The following is a 16,118-nucleotide window of genomic DNA, read 5'->3' on the forward strand; positions in this document are numbered from 1 at the left end:
TCGTCTGGTAACGATTGAAAAATTTAAGAATAAAATGTATTATATTTTAATTGTGTTTGGGCCAACCAGTAAAACCTGATTGAATATTGTAAGAAACATCAACTAGTAAATTTTATGTTACAGATTGAATAAACGAATGAAATAAGAGTCTTCTAAAAACTGTTTGTTTTTAATAATGAAGTATTTTTGTCGCCGGTACCACAAGAGCTAGGCTTATTTTATTAGTGTCTACGGTCAGCAAAATCCCACTTTGTCCCTATACAATCCTACAACGTTAGGGCAGTATCAGTCGTGTTCATAGCGAATAAAGATAAAATATGGGCTCGTCGTTATGATAAGTAATAAAGTGGTATATTTTGGCGATCACAGACACATTTAGTAAATGTAAACCAGCCGAACCCCTAAAGCGTATTGGAAATGAAAGGCGTTCGAGGTCGAATGACGAATATTAAAACATATATGTATATTAAAAAAGATACAGTTACTTGGACCCTAAACCCCTATAGTCGTTCGACCCTATACTGGTCCTGTAATACTCGGCAACGTCGCTTGCAAGTAAGTTGAAATACTTAATTGCTTTCATAAAATATCATAGGCCAAACTAAATTTGCAGTGTATTTGCGATGACGGTGTGAATAACGGCATCATTGATATTGTTGAATAACACTATCTCACTTTGTTCTCCTCAATACGAATTTAGCTACTAAAAAGGTGGTCGCCCATAATTATAAAAAATAAACTTGCATTTGGCGTTGCCTGCAGCGGAGAGTTCTAGTGAGCAAAAAGTCACACGAAATAGTTCTAATATTACTTGACATGACCGTCATTTTTCATACAATACGGATCACTTACGAATTTGAAGTACATACATACCTACTTAAGAATTTTTCCATGCTCGTATAGAACGGATAATAGTGTTCAGGTACTTCCCTTACCTTCAAATTAAACTGTATAAAATACAGATTTCTGCAGGTTTACACATGACAAACAGACGTGAAAAAAACAGTTTAGCCACATACATTTACTATTGAATATTTGACTTGTAAGGGACGTTTCTTTGGTGCATTAGAACTCTTCGCTCATCTCGTGTTTAGGGCCCGAGACGCACCTAGTCGGCACATTGTGCGAGGTAGTTAAGATGATTATATTTTAATATTTAAACAACGATTAACTTGTTTTTTTTTTTATTGTAATTATTTTAAAGTGTACGGATAATAAAGGCGGATCAAACTTTTGTGCTGTTTTTTTTACAACCTGATTCATAGTTGAATGAAGTATGAATTTCTGAAGGCAAAATGAACAGATCGAAAATGAAAGTAGTTTTATGCCTATGGCGCCGTCTCGCTCTTCCGCTATTGGCGCGACAGAGTCACACTGCGCTTCGAGCGCCGCGCGCCGTCTAGCATCAACGATTGTGTGATACTATACACGTACGTTGTACACGGCTCCAAAACGCATAAAGAATTATTTAAGTTGTTTTGTCACATAAGTTTCGTGTGCACTCAGGTTTGAAATTGGTAATTTCGACCACAAGATGACGACACTCCAACACCACAGTATAATAAAGAGTACTGTCGTAAGGAAAGTTAAAAGAATATCAGGTGGATTTATTTCAGATTAAGTACCTACATAAAATATAAAAGTCATTGCCAATATACCCACTTATAAAATGAAAATTAATGTCAAAACATTAGGTACTTATCAATGTTGTTTTTGACATTAGGTACTTAACAATACAGACGTAGCTCGTAGCGCGAAATGTTTTACTTCGTGTTTCCACGGAAATGATGCTATCATCATGCTATTTCAGTCAGCCTCAGTACAAAAATACCAACCGTTGACCGAACCAACACGACAAAAACGAATATTTCCGAGCAAATACGATGGATAACGATTATACCTACACTACACCTGGCCCCGTAACCGAATGCCATTTCTGCGACGCAAAACTCCACCGAAACGTCGCAGAAATTTTATATAGTCTGGCTCTGTCGCGCCAATAAGTAGTTAAGTAGGTATACTCAAGAGCGATAGAGATAGATAGTTATTACGAAAGAGATATTATTGTGAGCGTTTGTGCATTGTGCTACGCACACTGCAATGTGGCGTGATACGGTGATACAGCAGTAAAATGGTTGCCGTCCAAACCTGAATAGCACCTCACTATGCCAACACGCAAGGTTCCCCCGTTATGTAATGAATGTCATTACTCTTACGGATGTCACAATATTTTGCATTGTTGGAGAATTTAATTATAACCTAACCACAAAATTAAAATTTTGAAAAAACCCCCGACCACGACATAGTAGACCGATTTTCATGAAACATGACTAAGAACACTCCCGACTAACTCAGCTTTCAGACAAAAAAAACTAAATCCAAATCGGTTCATCCGTTCGGGAGCTACGATGCCACAGACAGACAGACACGTCCAACTTATAACGACCCGTCGTTTTTGCGTCGGGGGTTAAAAATCAACCTATACCCGTACGGAACAAGAGCGTTTTACAGACAGGTATCAACTTTCGAGAAAGAGTTCAAAGAATATACAACCTTATATAGTTTAGGAATAAACTTCACACCACAGATCAGTCATTGTCTGTTTACAGGAATCTACCTTAAAGCCGACTATTACCGCATTTGATACAAGAGTTTGCGCAGGACCGATCTCCGCGCACGCGTGGCAAGGGTTGCGATTTCCTCTGCCTTCACAAAACACTGCCATCCAAAAGCTCATCTCTACTGTAACTTGACCTATCCCTACTAGGTAACCACAAGAAAAGAGGAGGTCAGACTTATAATAGCTATTTTGTGAAGAAAAGTGATCGGTTAGTGCTGTGGATGACAGAGATGGGCGGATGCCTTTTGCAACGTAGGGACGAGATTGTTAGATACCAGATACCCAAAATTGTAGATTAAAAATCCTGGTTTGAATCTGGGAATTATAGATGCAGCGAGAGAAACATGGCCATGGATAAAAACCGGCCAAGAGCGTGTCGGGCCACGCTCAGTGTAGGGTTCCGTAGTTTTCAGTATTTTTCTCAAAAACTACTGAACCTATCAAGTTCAAAACAATTTTCCTAGAAAGTATTTATAAAGTTCTACTTTTGTGATTTTTTTCATATTTTTTAAACATATGGTTCAAAAGTTAGAGAGGGGGGACGCACTTTTTTTCCTTTAGGAGCGATTATTTCCGAAAATATTAATATTATCAAAAAACGATTTTAGGAAACCCTTATTCATTTTTAAATACCTATCCAACAACATATCACACGTTGGGGTTGGAATGAAAAAAAATATCAGCCCCCACTTTACATGTAGGGGGGGTACCCTAATAAAACATTTTTTTTCATTTTTTATTTTTGCACTTTGTCGGCGTGATTGATATACATATTGATACCAAATTTCAGCTTTCTAGTGCTAACGGTTACTGAGATTATCCGCGGACGGACGGACGGACGGACGGACGGACGGACGGACGGACGGACGGACGGACGGACAGACAGACATGGCGAAACTATAAGGGTTCCTAGTTGACTACGGAACCCTAAAAACGGCGAGATAAATAGAACTTCGAACTGCTCAAAACATGCCACCATAGTGCTTACTTATACACATTTAGAACTACAACAGACAGATGTAGGAACTGATATATCAGTAGCTATAAGCGTAAGGCCTGAGTATAGACACCCGGAGCAGAGCGTTCGGCGGGGCGGGAGACGCTGTCTTATTGACACCGCATTCTATTTGCCACAGAGGCTACATTGATGTTTACTGTGCAAAGGTTACAGTGGCCTAGGATTCTAATTGGTTGACTGTACGTTATAAACCTATGCAGCGTCGACTCAGGACATTTGTATGAACTTCAATTGTTTGACATGCACACCAACAGTCCCGACCGCGCGGCGTGGAACTCGTCCCGCTGAAGTCGATGCTCGCCCGAGACCAGTGCTCGTCTCGAGATCGAGAAGGCACACAACACTAGTGGCCGGTACCACAGCGCATCCCTAACCCACCGGTGCCGGCAGTGCGCCGCCGCGCTATGTCCCGGCCGCGAGCTCATCCCGCTCGCCTGAGACCAGGCCCCGTAGCCGAATGGCATTTCTCCGACGCCAAACGAAAGCGATACGCCGCTGGCTCTGTCGCGCCAATACGCAAGCGCGATAGAGATAGATATCTACTAGCGCTTCGTTTCGTGAGCGTTTCGTGAGCGATTGTGCCATTCGGCTAGCCACCCAGTGCTCGTCTCGACAAGTACCCAACACTAGTGGCCGGTACGGTACCACAGCGCAACCCTAACACACCGGCGCCGGCAGTGCGCCGCCGCGCTGTCCCGGCCGCGAGCTCATCCCGCTCGCCTGAGACCAGTGCTCGTCTCGACAAGTACCCAACACTAGTGCTTGGTACCACAGCGCATCCCTAAAGAACACACCGGTGCCGGCAGTGCGCCGCCGCGCTATGTCCCGGCCGCGCGACGTCGAACTCGTCCCGTTAAAGTCAGCGCTCGCCCGCGATGACTTCGCGAGGGCGAAACCCGTGCCTGTCTCCAAAAGGTAAACAATATGTAATGTTGCTAATATACCTCGCGCAGAGGTTTTTTTAAAAAGGTAGCGGTCCATTCTATTTTATTATGCTTTTTGCAATTCGAAATTGCGTTGCCTTGCCAACTTTTGACGCGTACTGGCTGGAGGTTAGATGTAGGTAATGTACTTATAACAAAAATTGTAATATTTTTTTTTTCGGATTGTACCTACCTATTTATTTATGTATGGCTAGTTAGTTTTATTGAGGCAATGTGTTAAAAAATATTCTACATTTTTAAGAGACTTTATTTTCGAGAGTTTTCAAAGAGAAAATTCAAAACAATAGTTTTTTGTTTGACATTACCTAGCAAAATTTAAATTTTAAAATTAAATTACGAGCGTAGCGAGTGATTAGGAAGTAGAAACAGTTTTGTCATCTAGACCGAGTGAAACAAAAAAAATCTATTATAACAAAACAATGCGAGCAATAACACATTACGATACTAGTGCGAAACAGAAGAAATTCAAAACGAGTGGCGGTAAATTAAAACATGAACACTTTATAGATGGGCCATTAGATGACAAAAGAAGACTGAAGGCGTAAAATATTTAGATAAATGAGTCCTTGTCACATCCTTGACTCGAGGGTCTTTTCGCAGTGCAGATGTTTTCGCGGTGAAATAAGATTGATGGCAACTCCGACGTTAGAGAATTCAGATCAAGTTTAGATGTTCTTATCGGTTGTGTCTCAGGTAACCTCTAAAGCTAGACAGATATAATTCATATATCATACTCGTTAGTAAATACATACATACATACTTAGTATTTATTACCTTCTATGAAATTAAATTCGTGTACAATTAGGAGGAGTGTTGATTCGTGAAATTGTAGGAAAATAACTTTTTTTTGTACTTAAACTTTTTTGTAGAGTAGGGCTGAGTGGATAACATTCCGTCCTTGACTCTTAGACCGATCTTAGATCAAACGAAAACGCGTAGACAAGTGGTCAATCGTCCACGCTACGTGACGTAAACTTGTTATTAACTGAAAAATAAAAAAGTAGGTTGAATATACTACTTACTCCGAGACCCGTGGTCCGATTTCAATAATTCTTTTTTTGTTTGAAAGGAGCTACCTCCAAGGTGGTCCCATATTAATCTGGAGCTGTTCTGATGATGGGATCTAAGAAGAGTTGAGGGAACTCCTCAATTTTTAAAAGCACATGTATGGTGATTTTGGGTGTTTTCTTAAGTAACTCGAGTAGTTTCTCTCGAAAACTAGCACTTTCATAAAGTGAACCTCATGATGATGATTGTTCTTTTTAAGTCGGTTGTCTTTTTTTGTAAAAAGTTTTTATTATCTTTACCGTATTAAGTAGTGGCACAGAGAGACACCATTACATACATAGGCTAAAGTGTAAACGATTGGCCTCTTCAGTTGTAAACCTACTTCTCCATGCAGGTTGCTGGCAACCAAAAAGACTCCAACGGCTCAAACGCCACTGGTGACACTATGCGGCGCGCCGCCCCCCTCCCGGCGTCGCGAGGAGCGTGCCGCCATGGACAACCTGCGGAGGAAGGTTGCTCCCGCACTGCTGCACCACAAGTAAGAGAACACTTCTCCACTCATAGCGAACGGAACTTTCTAGATGTCTCTTTCGACCGTCTACCTAACTACAAACTCCATTGGTGACATTATGCGTGCGGCGCGCCGCATCCCTCCCGGAGTCGCAAGGAGCGCGCCGCCATGGACAACCTGCGGAGGAAGGTTGCTCCCGCACTGCTGCACCACAAGTAAGAGAATACTTCTCCACTCTTATCGAACCTTCTAGACATTCATTTTTACTGTGTGACTGTGTCCTCCTCCGATACCTCTGCCACACTATGCCCCTCACGCTGCTGCGACGTTGCCCTCTCCGGCCACACACTGCTCTACTCACGCGATTATCACACTATGTTGTTGCCGGCCCGCCGACTCGCGACAAAATAGGGAGCGGTGGACATGACGAGGAGTATGACGAGCGGCATGACGAGTAGCGCGGCCACACTATGCTTCTGCCTACTTCCCTCGCTTCTTTCAACGCTGCGCTTCGAGTGTGTGGGAGAGGTACAACACTTATACCCGCAACTCGTCTGGACAGCTCCATTCTGCGACGTGTAACGGCATCTTCAAGACTAAGTTTGGGTTTGCAAGCCACATTATCCGGACAGTAATAGTAGATGGAGTCGCAATGAGAGGGTTCCGTTCGCACGGTCGCTGACTAAAACTGTTTACACTGCACGTTCGTGAGATTAAACAAAGTTAAAAAGGAAATTACATTAAACCCGTTACCAAGTTTCGCCGCCACTCTACTGAATAGTAATTTGGTAAATGTGCCCGAATTTCGCAAACTAAGTACTTTTGCTATTAAAAAAACCAGCATAGGTTTTGAGCTCCCATTGGTACTAAGTAAAGCTCTAGTCATGCGCAGATTTGTCCAAATTAATCTTTAATAGCATGAAAATACAAATCAAATTCTTTCATATCTTTAGTAGGTATGTACACAGACTACCTAGACACCGCATTATTATTAAAGCACAAAGCGACGATGTCGATTTGAGGTATAACAGTCCAAGTTCAAGCCGAAAACTATAATTTTTGTAAATATTCCAAAATTACTCGAGTGCTGGTTGTGAATGTTGACACAACTCGCACAAGACAAGAATTTACATTCCCATACCACCACCACCACGGGAAATTATTGGGAAATTAACGGGAAATTGTCTATGGTGACTTTAAGTGGGCTTGAATGCTTCGTCTAGTAGTTAAGATGGTCTGCGTGGAAATGATGTTTTGAAGAATATTTTAGTTGATGGGGCGGGTAATATGGTAATATATCGCGTGCACTGATGCCCCGAGAAAGGGAAAGTTTTGCCTTTGCCTTTAGCGTGGCACTAAAAAAGCTACTCTATTGGCATAAGGCATGATTCAAATATAGCAAGTAATTTCTGGAGACTTCGATTCGCTGAGTTGTGGCAGATGGCTGCGTAAGATATCGCAGATCAGATAAAATCGGAGCCGCCAAGGTTCTCAAAAACACGACAACTTTAATTTAGTGTGCATGTACTGCTACCCTTTAAAATGGTCAACGAGGCAGTCTTTAGAAAAAAGCTAGCCAAAGTGACAACCGTTTAATGCGGTTTATGGTATGTGGCGATAGAAACAGCATGTGTGTGTCTGTCTGGCTATACGTAAGAGCGATAGGGAGAGATAGCAAAATTTTAATTTATTGGTACTCGTATGTTATTTAGTATCCGGGATTCAATTTATTGATGTTTTAATCCTCTGAACGCCTCATTAGAAGCGTTCTAAATGGAATACATTTTATATCTTAGACGGTCCAATTGAATTTGTAAACTTTCTTCTTGAGACATTAGTAGCATCTGAACTTTGCCTTCATTTCTCTTGAGAGTGACATTGCCCGTTGTTACAGACGAGCAGCACGCAACAACAACGAAGAAGCGGACAACGAACCGGAGAAACTGGACAACAGGCCTAAACTACTACAAAAGGTACATACAATTTTATAGGCTCGGAGGTGAAATTCTTCACCTGTCACCACCAATTTGACGCTGGTCAAATCAATATAATCGAAAAGCTTTCATTTAAAAATAGTGCACCTGTCCCAAGTCGGATGTGCGACCTCCGATACAATCGGCCTTACCTCCTCGACCCTCGAATTTCGAAGATCACTATCCCCATCCCTATCGCACCCGTCTAATAGACAGAGTCGGAGAATATTCCGATTTCCGTATTCCCCACGAAGGTCGGGCCTGAGTACCTTGCGGGGCGGTCAAGGGCGTGAGCTACTTCCCGACCTATTCAGATTCGCTAATGAGCGGGAAACGATGGCATCGCGTTGGGGTTCATACATTGCGGCGTTTCATCGATTGGTTGAATTTATTGCACGTATGTGGGCCGCAATGTATTGTGTCGCATGTTATATTGTACTGACATATTGTTGTATGATGAGACGATGATATGTAGATTTCTGTTAGAAAAGGGTCCTTACCTTATGCTTAATCCGCAACCTTTCTGTTAGGAGTTCACGTAATAAATGGCCATAGTTGCACTTTGAAACATAAGAACCCTTCTGTATGGAAAGCTACATATACTACCCGGTTGTCTAATTTTTTTACCAATCGGTCCCGTATCCTGTCACCCGGTCCGGCAGATAAGTCTGTCAAATTCGAGCGAGCTCGTAATAAACGCTTACCTTTTCCGACGTTAACTTTAATATTTACTTTCCAATTTTATTTGACAAATCGGCTATTAGATTACTTGCACAATATTCCGCCCATCCGGTTACGTAAAGTGGTCACGAGATGTTATTGCAGCTTTTCCGAAGTCAAAAGCCGTGCCGTGATAGGTTTTCTGTGCGGATCGCTGCTACGCTATTGCCAAGTGCTACGTTAGATATGGAGTTTATTTATAAGCGTATGTTCGTATCCTACCGACTGTGCCATGTAGTATTTTTTGTAATAAAAATTACCTATTCCCTGTAGTCTTACCGCGTAGTTTTACCAGTTGAACCATTGGGAATTTTCTTCCCAATAGACTTACTGATTGTAAGACTTTGCTTTTTTGTACGAAACCAGACGCGACAACTGTTTCGACGGAGACCCGCTGCGCGGGGCTCCTATTTCTAGATTGTTTACCCTTCGGGCATCTATAGGTAGGTACCTAACAAACCTAACCTACCTAATACCAACCTACCTATTGCCTAGCCCTTACTATCAGAAAGTCTATTGGGAAGAAAATTCCCAGTGGTTCAACTGGTAAAACTACGCGGTAAGACTAGAGGGAATAGCCTTAATAGGAGGACCGTCGGCTTGGAGGAACACGACGTGTATTCTTAACAAATTTTTAAATTCTTAATTTTAAAATATGCGTAATATAAAATGTGATTCATAATTTAAGTCTCGACACGTTCAGAACTTTTATATTACCTATTCTATTCACCGAGGAGAAGGAAACTCGAGAAAGGCGAAGTTTTGCGAAAATACTTGGTTTCGCTCCGCTGACTTCAGTGTACCTAATGAACTTTTCAGTTCTCGAGCGCCTTTCCTGTGGTCCATGTTTCAAGCGAGAGCAGAATTCACTATTCTAGATTTATAAGGTACCTATTGTTAATCAATTGAGTTTGTACTTTTATTTCAGCAGTAGTTTAAATGCACTGTGTAAAATATGCCATTACAAATAGGTAACCCATCTTTTGTAATTTCGAAGTCTGTACAAAGTTATAAATCTCAAAACTGGATTCATTGTAGGAACGTTATTAGTGGGTATCGTGCAACAAGGGGCTGAAGAGAAATTTTACTAACGAGAATAATTAAATCTCGACGGATTGCGAAGGTGAGTGTGCAACCCGTTACGACCTGTCCCTTTTCACATTATCCAATCCGATATCGGATGTCGGAAGGATTTCAATAGAAAAAATCCAAGATGGCGCCTGTAATGTACGGGATATCTGTCCTACATCCGATATCGGATCGGATAATGTGAAAACGCACTAAGTTACACACAATATTTTTCATAACCCTTTGCTACCGAAAAATCGAGGTTTGCTAACTTAATTTTGAATTTTAATAACAAATGTTTAAATTGACAATTATACACGGTGTAAACTGAGGAAACCGAAAGATTTTAATAAAAAAGAAAGGTAAAATGTTATATGAAGCCAAGAAAAAGCGTACTCCATCTAGGCCGGCAACGCACCTCCAACACATATAGTGTTTCGGGTGTCCATGGGTCCCATGGGAGGCAGTGATCGCTTACCATCAGGCGACCTGCATGTTTGCCTCCAATCGCATAAAAGAAACGTCTTAGTGCGAGAGGGTTAAACTATAACCGTTAACGACCGGTCTGGCCTAGCGCGTAGTGACCCTGCCTGGTAAGCCGCGGTCCCGGGTTCAAATCCCGGTAAGGGCATTTATTTGTGTGATGAACACAGATATTTGTTCCTGAGTCATGGATGTTTTCTATGTATATAAGTATGTACTTATCTATATAAGTAAGTATATCGTCGCCCAGCACCCATAGTACAAGTTTTGCTTAGTTTGGGGCTAGGTTGATCTGTGTAAGGTGCCCCCAATATTTATTTATTTTATTTTATAACCCCTTATAGGCGCTAGCAGCTTGTGCCTCGCGCCATCGACTCTCATTTCCTTTGTTTCCGCGCGCTATTTTTGCTGAGACCCTCCGGCCGACCACTTCGGGCGACTCAAGGCTTTCTTAAATGGCACAATTACGACGAAAGGTTATGAATACTTGAGGAAAGAGTTTTGAGGTCTTGAGGTTTAATCAAAGTAAAGCAGGAATAGTAACTTTTTCTTTTTAGAATCTTTTGGGGACCTCTTAGCCTATATAAATCAGGGAACATAAATCCTTACGGTATTATTTATAGTTTTAGGGCTTACAGTGACGACCCACAGTTTTAACCCTTAAATGCATGACCTTGACAAAGATTTATTCAAATTTGAATTTTGACATGCTGTCAATAGAGACAAAAATGCATGATACATAATACATACATCGCTATGCATTTAAGGGTTGTTTAAGGTGATTCAGAGTAGAAACAGCATAAGTAAAGCCGTCTTGCATGATGGCGTCCGCGGCCCACAAATGGTCTCGCTGGAAGATCAGCACTGACTTTGACAGCATTATGCTTAATCGGGATCGTTTCGTGGTAAACTATAATTTACTAGCTTTTTCCCGCGGCTTCACTTGTGTTAAACCAGGGGCGGCTCACTCGCGAATTCGCGGCCCATTCAGTGGTGACGACCTTCGCGCGTCGCAATAAAATTCAATGTCGGCTGCTCGCGTGCGGTCCACTTGTTAGTGTAGGTAAGAATTTAGAATGGCGGCATATTGTGAACATCAAAGGAGTGAGCCTTCTGTACTTGTACTATTATATATTCTGTGGTTAAAGTTCAAAATTGCGGAATGCTCCATTTAAACTTCCACCCCCCATTCTAGGAAAGTGGGGGGTTAGAAAGAGACATAAAGTAGCCTATGTCACTCTCCGTCTCTTCAACTATCTCCACTTAAAAAATCACGTCAATACGTCGCTCCGTTTTGAAAGACGGACAAACAAACAGACACACACACTTTCGCATTTATAATATTAAGTATGGAAGTATGGATACTGTGTAACTATTGGGTTGGCACAAAAGTAATGAGACACTTGGTTTACGTTTTATATTTTTTATTATATTACAATACAAAAAGCTTAGTCGATGATGTAATCACCATTAGCATCTATGACTTCTTGCCAACGATCCGGCAAAGTTTGGATGCCTTTCGCCCAGAACTCTGATGGCTGTGCCTCGAAAAAGTTGTTCAACTCCACCTGTACATGGAAATCATTGAATTGTTTACCCCGCAAATGTCGTTTCAGGGCTCTAAACAAATGAAAGTCTGATGGTGCGAGGTCTGGAGAATAAGGTGAGTGGGGTATCGTCTCCCAGCCCAAGTTCTCCAGCTGTTGGCGAACGGTAGATGCGACATGAGGTCGAGCGTTATCATGTAGTAAAATTACAGTGGCTCGTCTTCGTCGTTTTTTCTTGATAGCAGAAGATAGCTCGGTGAGCTGTGTTGAATATTTGTTAGCGTTTACAGTTTCATTGTGTAATAGTTCATGAAACAGCATGCCTTGCGAGTCCCAGAAACAACAAAGCAAAACTTTTAAGTGGTTCTTTTGACTCAGCTTCGGTTGAGTTGGTGGCGTTTCTTCTCGAGGCAGCCAATAAGCACGACGTGTATCGTTCTCATAATAAATCCATGATTCATCTCCCGTAACCAGATCAGTCAAAAACTCTTTAGGTCGGGGTCGTAGCAAAAGTGATTGACAGATGGCGACACGGACTGCACGACTGGCGTCGGTAAGGATGTGCGGTACCCATCGAGCCAAAACTTTTCGATACCCAAGCTCATGCAGATGGTATTCCACAGCGTGGTGACTGCAGTTAAGTGCTTCCGCTAATTCACGAGTAGTAGCATCAGGATTCGACTGTAGTTCGCGGCGTAAATCGTCATCATTGAATGCAGGTGGTCGTCCTGAGCGTGACTGACTTTCAAGGCTCCTGTCTCCTGATTTAAAACGGTCAAACCATCTGGACACCGTGGCATGGCTTGTACTTCCAGCGCCCAATGCAGTGTTGATATTGTCAGCCGCAGCCCGCGCACTGTGGCCTAACAAGTACTCGTATAAGTAAAGTGTTCGAACTTGTCGCTCGTCCATTTTATTTGAATCTAACTAAACCAATCACGAGGGCGGCTTTATACTTATACCCTCACATTAGAAGTACTAGAATGTTCTACAACATACTAGAATATTATCGAAAACAATTAACTTAAGAAAGGAAATGTATAGAGTTTTGTAGAGTGTGTCATTACTTTTGTGCCAACCCAATACTAAATTAAATGTGTTTGAAAGAAGTGTTTACCTACGAATAAATTGTTTGTATTGTACAACTTGAAATAAAATTTTATTGCCGTATTGTCCGTAGGTCCTCCAGACGAAGCCAGTGAGCATGGTGGTGCAATGGAGCGAGATCCGAACAGCCTGGCAAGACAGCGACTTCATCACCGAGTGTCTATGCTGGCACAACGTGTACCGGCAGCGGCACGGGGCTCCTCAACTATACATGGCTCCTGAGGTACCTCCACACAGCTCTCAATGTACACCACAAGCCAGTGAGCATGGGAGTTCATCACCGAGTGTCTGTGCTGGCACAACGTGTACCGGCAGCGGCACGGGGCTCCTCAACTATACATGGCTCCTGAGGTACGCGTACACTTTACTCTCAACATCAAACTAAAGAATGCTCTAATGAACTCTTTGACTTGGTGCTACCGTCGCGCTTTTATCACCGCACCTCCCTCCAAATGAAACAAAGTTCATCCTCACTTTCTCGTCACGTTGCAAACGGGCCTCTCGATCGTTTTTGCCCAGAACGTGCAGGTTGTGGAATGAGGTACCTTCTGAGGTGTTTCCCTTGCGCTATGACATGGGGTTCTTCAAGAAGCAGGTATTTAGGGTTCTCAAAGGTCGAAAACGTATAAGTGGCTCCCCTGTTGTTGGTTATATCCATGGGCGATGGCTGCTTCCCATCTGGCGGCTCGTCTGCTCGTTTGCTGCCTATGTCATAAAAAAAGAAAAGTGTATATAAGCTGTGAATTTTCACCTATTTTAATCCGATTTATTTTAGTATTCATTGTATTTTTTCAGCTGTGCGACTACGCACAAGCGTGGGCCAACCATCTCGCTCACACCAACAAGTTCTGCTACAGGAACGACAGGGACGTCGGGCAGAACCTCTACCAGCGGCCGGTCAGCGCGCTGCAACCTGACGTCACAGGTATGACGTTGCAACAGTTCAGATGTAGTGCGAACAGATTCTCCTTCGTATTGTTACGGAAACGTATGAACGTGTCATGCTATTTCAGTCAGTCTCAGTACAAGATGCACTGATATTGACTGAACTAGCATGACAAATACGAACGTTTCCCGAAAAATACGAACGAAAACCTTTTCTCACTACATGTTCGTGTTCATGTACAAGGTTGATGCCTTTTGTCGACAAAATGAACTACTTATGAGTATTTTTTTTTATTATTCATATCATGTTTTAAATATCGTGCCGTGCCTATCATATAAGGAATAAAATTATCCTGTAACTTTCCGACCTGGGACGCCTGCAAAAATTGTTATTTTCTAATGATTTGTTTATTCGAACAGGACAAGAAGTATCGTCGTATTGGTACGCGGCTGTTCGGCAGTACAGCTTCTTCAAGGAACCAGATATATTGCACGCCAATGTCAATGCAGGTACACTATTTGTATTGATTTAATATACGGTTACGAAACTAGAATAGAATCTTATGAAATTGACAAGTATTCAAGATCGAAGTGGTGAAATCCGAGAGATTAAGGCCTGGTTTAGACGGTGTGCCAACTCGCATGCGATTTTAGTTACATTGCGGGCTGTTGAGGTTACATAACATTTTGCACAGCCATCAAATACCGCAATGTAATAAAACTCGTATGCGAGTTCTCGTACCGTCTAAATGGGCCCTAAGGCACTGGTCCCACTAAAAGCGAGTAAGCGATGTGGCCGATGAGCTATCGGCGATAGAAACGAACAAAAGCTCGCTCCCGTGTAAATGAAAGAGAGAGCGAGCGATATACAATTAGTTCATCGCTCGGCGACTATCGTCGGCGCTATCATCGCGTCTCTTTTATTTACATGAGTGTGGGACCAATGAGCTAAGCATGATTAAATGTTCCAAAAAATAATGCTAGCTATGTTTGTCATAGGTCACTTCACTCAAATGGTATGGGTGGCGACTCGATTCTTCGGCGTGGGTAAAGCGCGGTCCCGCGCGGGCAAAGTCATAGTGGTGGCCAACTACTCGCCGCCAGGGAACTACTCGGGCCAGTTCGAGACTAACGTCCTTCCGCCGCTACCGGAGAATATGCCCGACATCCCCATACCGGAGCACTGACAATTCTCTATAAAGGGTAGGAGGTTTCAGGCTGACGTAAGGATGAAGAAATAGGAGGTCCCACCAAATGAGAGTAGCCAATGAGCTATCAGCAATAGAAACAAAAGATAGTCGCTCCCGTGTAAAAGAGACGTGATGATCCAAAAAAAAGTAAAATCCAAAAAAGTAAAATCCAAAACCGTTACTATGACAGGTTCCATCCCACAAGGCAGTGTACTCGGATGCCTTTTATTTTTAATATATATTAATGACCTTCCTAAAATGCTCGACCATACTAGTATCCTATTTGCAGACGATATATCCATAGTTTTTCCATATTCAACAATAGAAAACAACCTGAATTCCCAGCTAGACGTCACTTTTACTAAAGTAGCAGATTGGCTAAACTTTCATAACCTAGAATTAAATATAGAAAAAACAAAAATCATGCAATTTAAACCGCATCAAAGACGTAAGTTAGATATCAACTATAAATACAATGACCAAATCTTAAATTGCGTAAACTCCTCCAACTTGCTGGGTCTCGAGATAGACACAAACGTAAACTGGAAATCCCATGTCCAAAAAATTACTTCAAAATTATCATCATTTATATATGCTCTAAGGGAAGTTAAGAAACATGCAGATATAAAAACCGCCTTATGCACCTACCATGCTTTTGCCCACTCCTGGCTCCGATATGGTATAGTCATGTGGGGCAATAGCACAAACATACACGAATTATTTATTCTTCAAAAGAGATGTATAAAAATCATCACTAACATACAACAAACAGATAGTTGCAGACCTTATTTCCGTAAACTCAACATACTTACATTGACCTCTTTATACATACTTGAGATATGCAAATTCAAAAGAAAACACAGCCATCTGTTCCCATTACCAAAAGACCCTAGTACCACAAATTTACGCCCGCGAAATACAATCCCAGTGCCATTTTCAAATTTAAATATCCATAGCTCCAGTCCATATATAATGTGCATCAAAATCTACAATAACCTACCAATGAGCATTAAGGAAGAAAAAATTGACAGTTCATTCAACAAG

General features: G+C 42.0%; 1 protein-coding gene across 1 annotated transcript; it reads left to right on the forward strand.

The window, feature by feature from the left end:
* Window positions 1–4,458: 4,458 nt before the first annotated feature.
* LOC125241482 (ectin-like) lies at window positions 4,459–15,077 on the forward strand. The gene is made up of 7 exons (XM_048149996.1): window positions 4,459–4,553; window positions 5,985–6,128; window positions 7,996–8,074; window positions 13,073–13,222; window positions 13,795–13,924; window positions 14,305–14,394; window positions 14,884–15,077. Exons 1-7 carry the CDS (start codon window positions 4,459–4,461, stop codon window positions 15,069–15,071), a joined length of 876 nt encoding a protein of 291 aa, XP_048005953.1. The 3' UTR covers window positions 15,072–15,077.
* The last annotated feature ends 1,041 nt before the right edge of the window (window positions 15,078–16,118 follow it).

The sequence above is a fragment of the Leguminivora glycinivorella genome, chromosome Z (assembly GCF_023078275.1).
Source record: "Leguminivora glycinivorella isolate SPB_JAAS2020 chromosome Z, LegGlyc_1.1, whole genome shotgun sequence".
NCBI classification, from domain to species: domain Eukaryota; kingdom Metazoa; phylum Arthropoda; class Insecta; order Lepidoptera; family Tortricidae; genus Leguminivora; species Leguminivora glycinivorella.

Coding starts and splice junctions, on each gene's coding strand:
- LOC125241482 (XM_048149996.1), top strand. CDS start 4,459: ATGTCCCGGCCGCGCGACGTCGAACTCGTCCCGTTAAAGTCAGCGCTC. Junction 4,554..5,984: donor CCCGTGCCTGTCTCCAAAAG/GTAAACAATATG, acceptor TTCTCCATGCAG/GTTGCTGGCAACCAAAAAGA. Junction 6,129..7,995: donor CCCGCACTGCTGCACCACAA/GTAAGAGAACAC, acceptor CCGTTGTTACAG/ACGAGCAGCACGCAACAACA.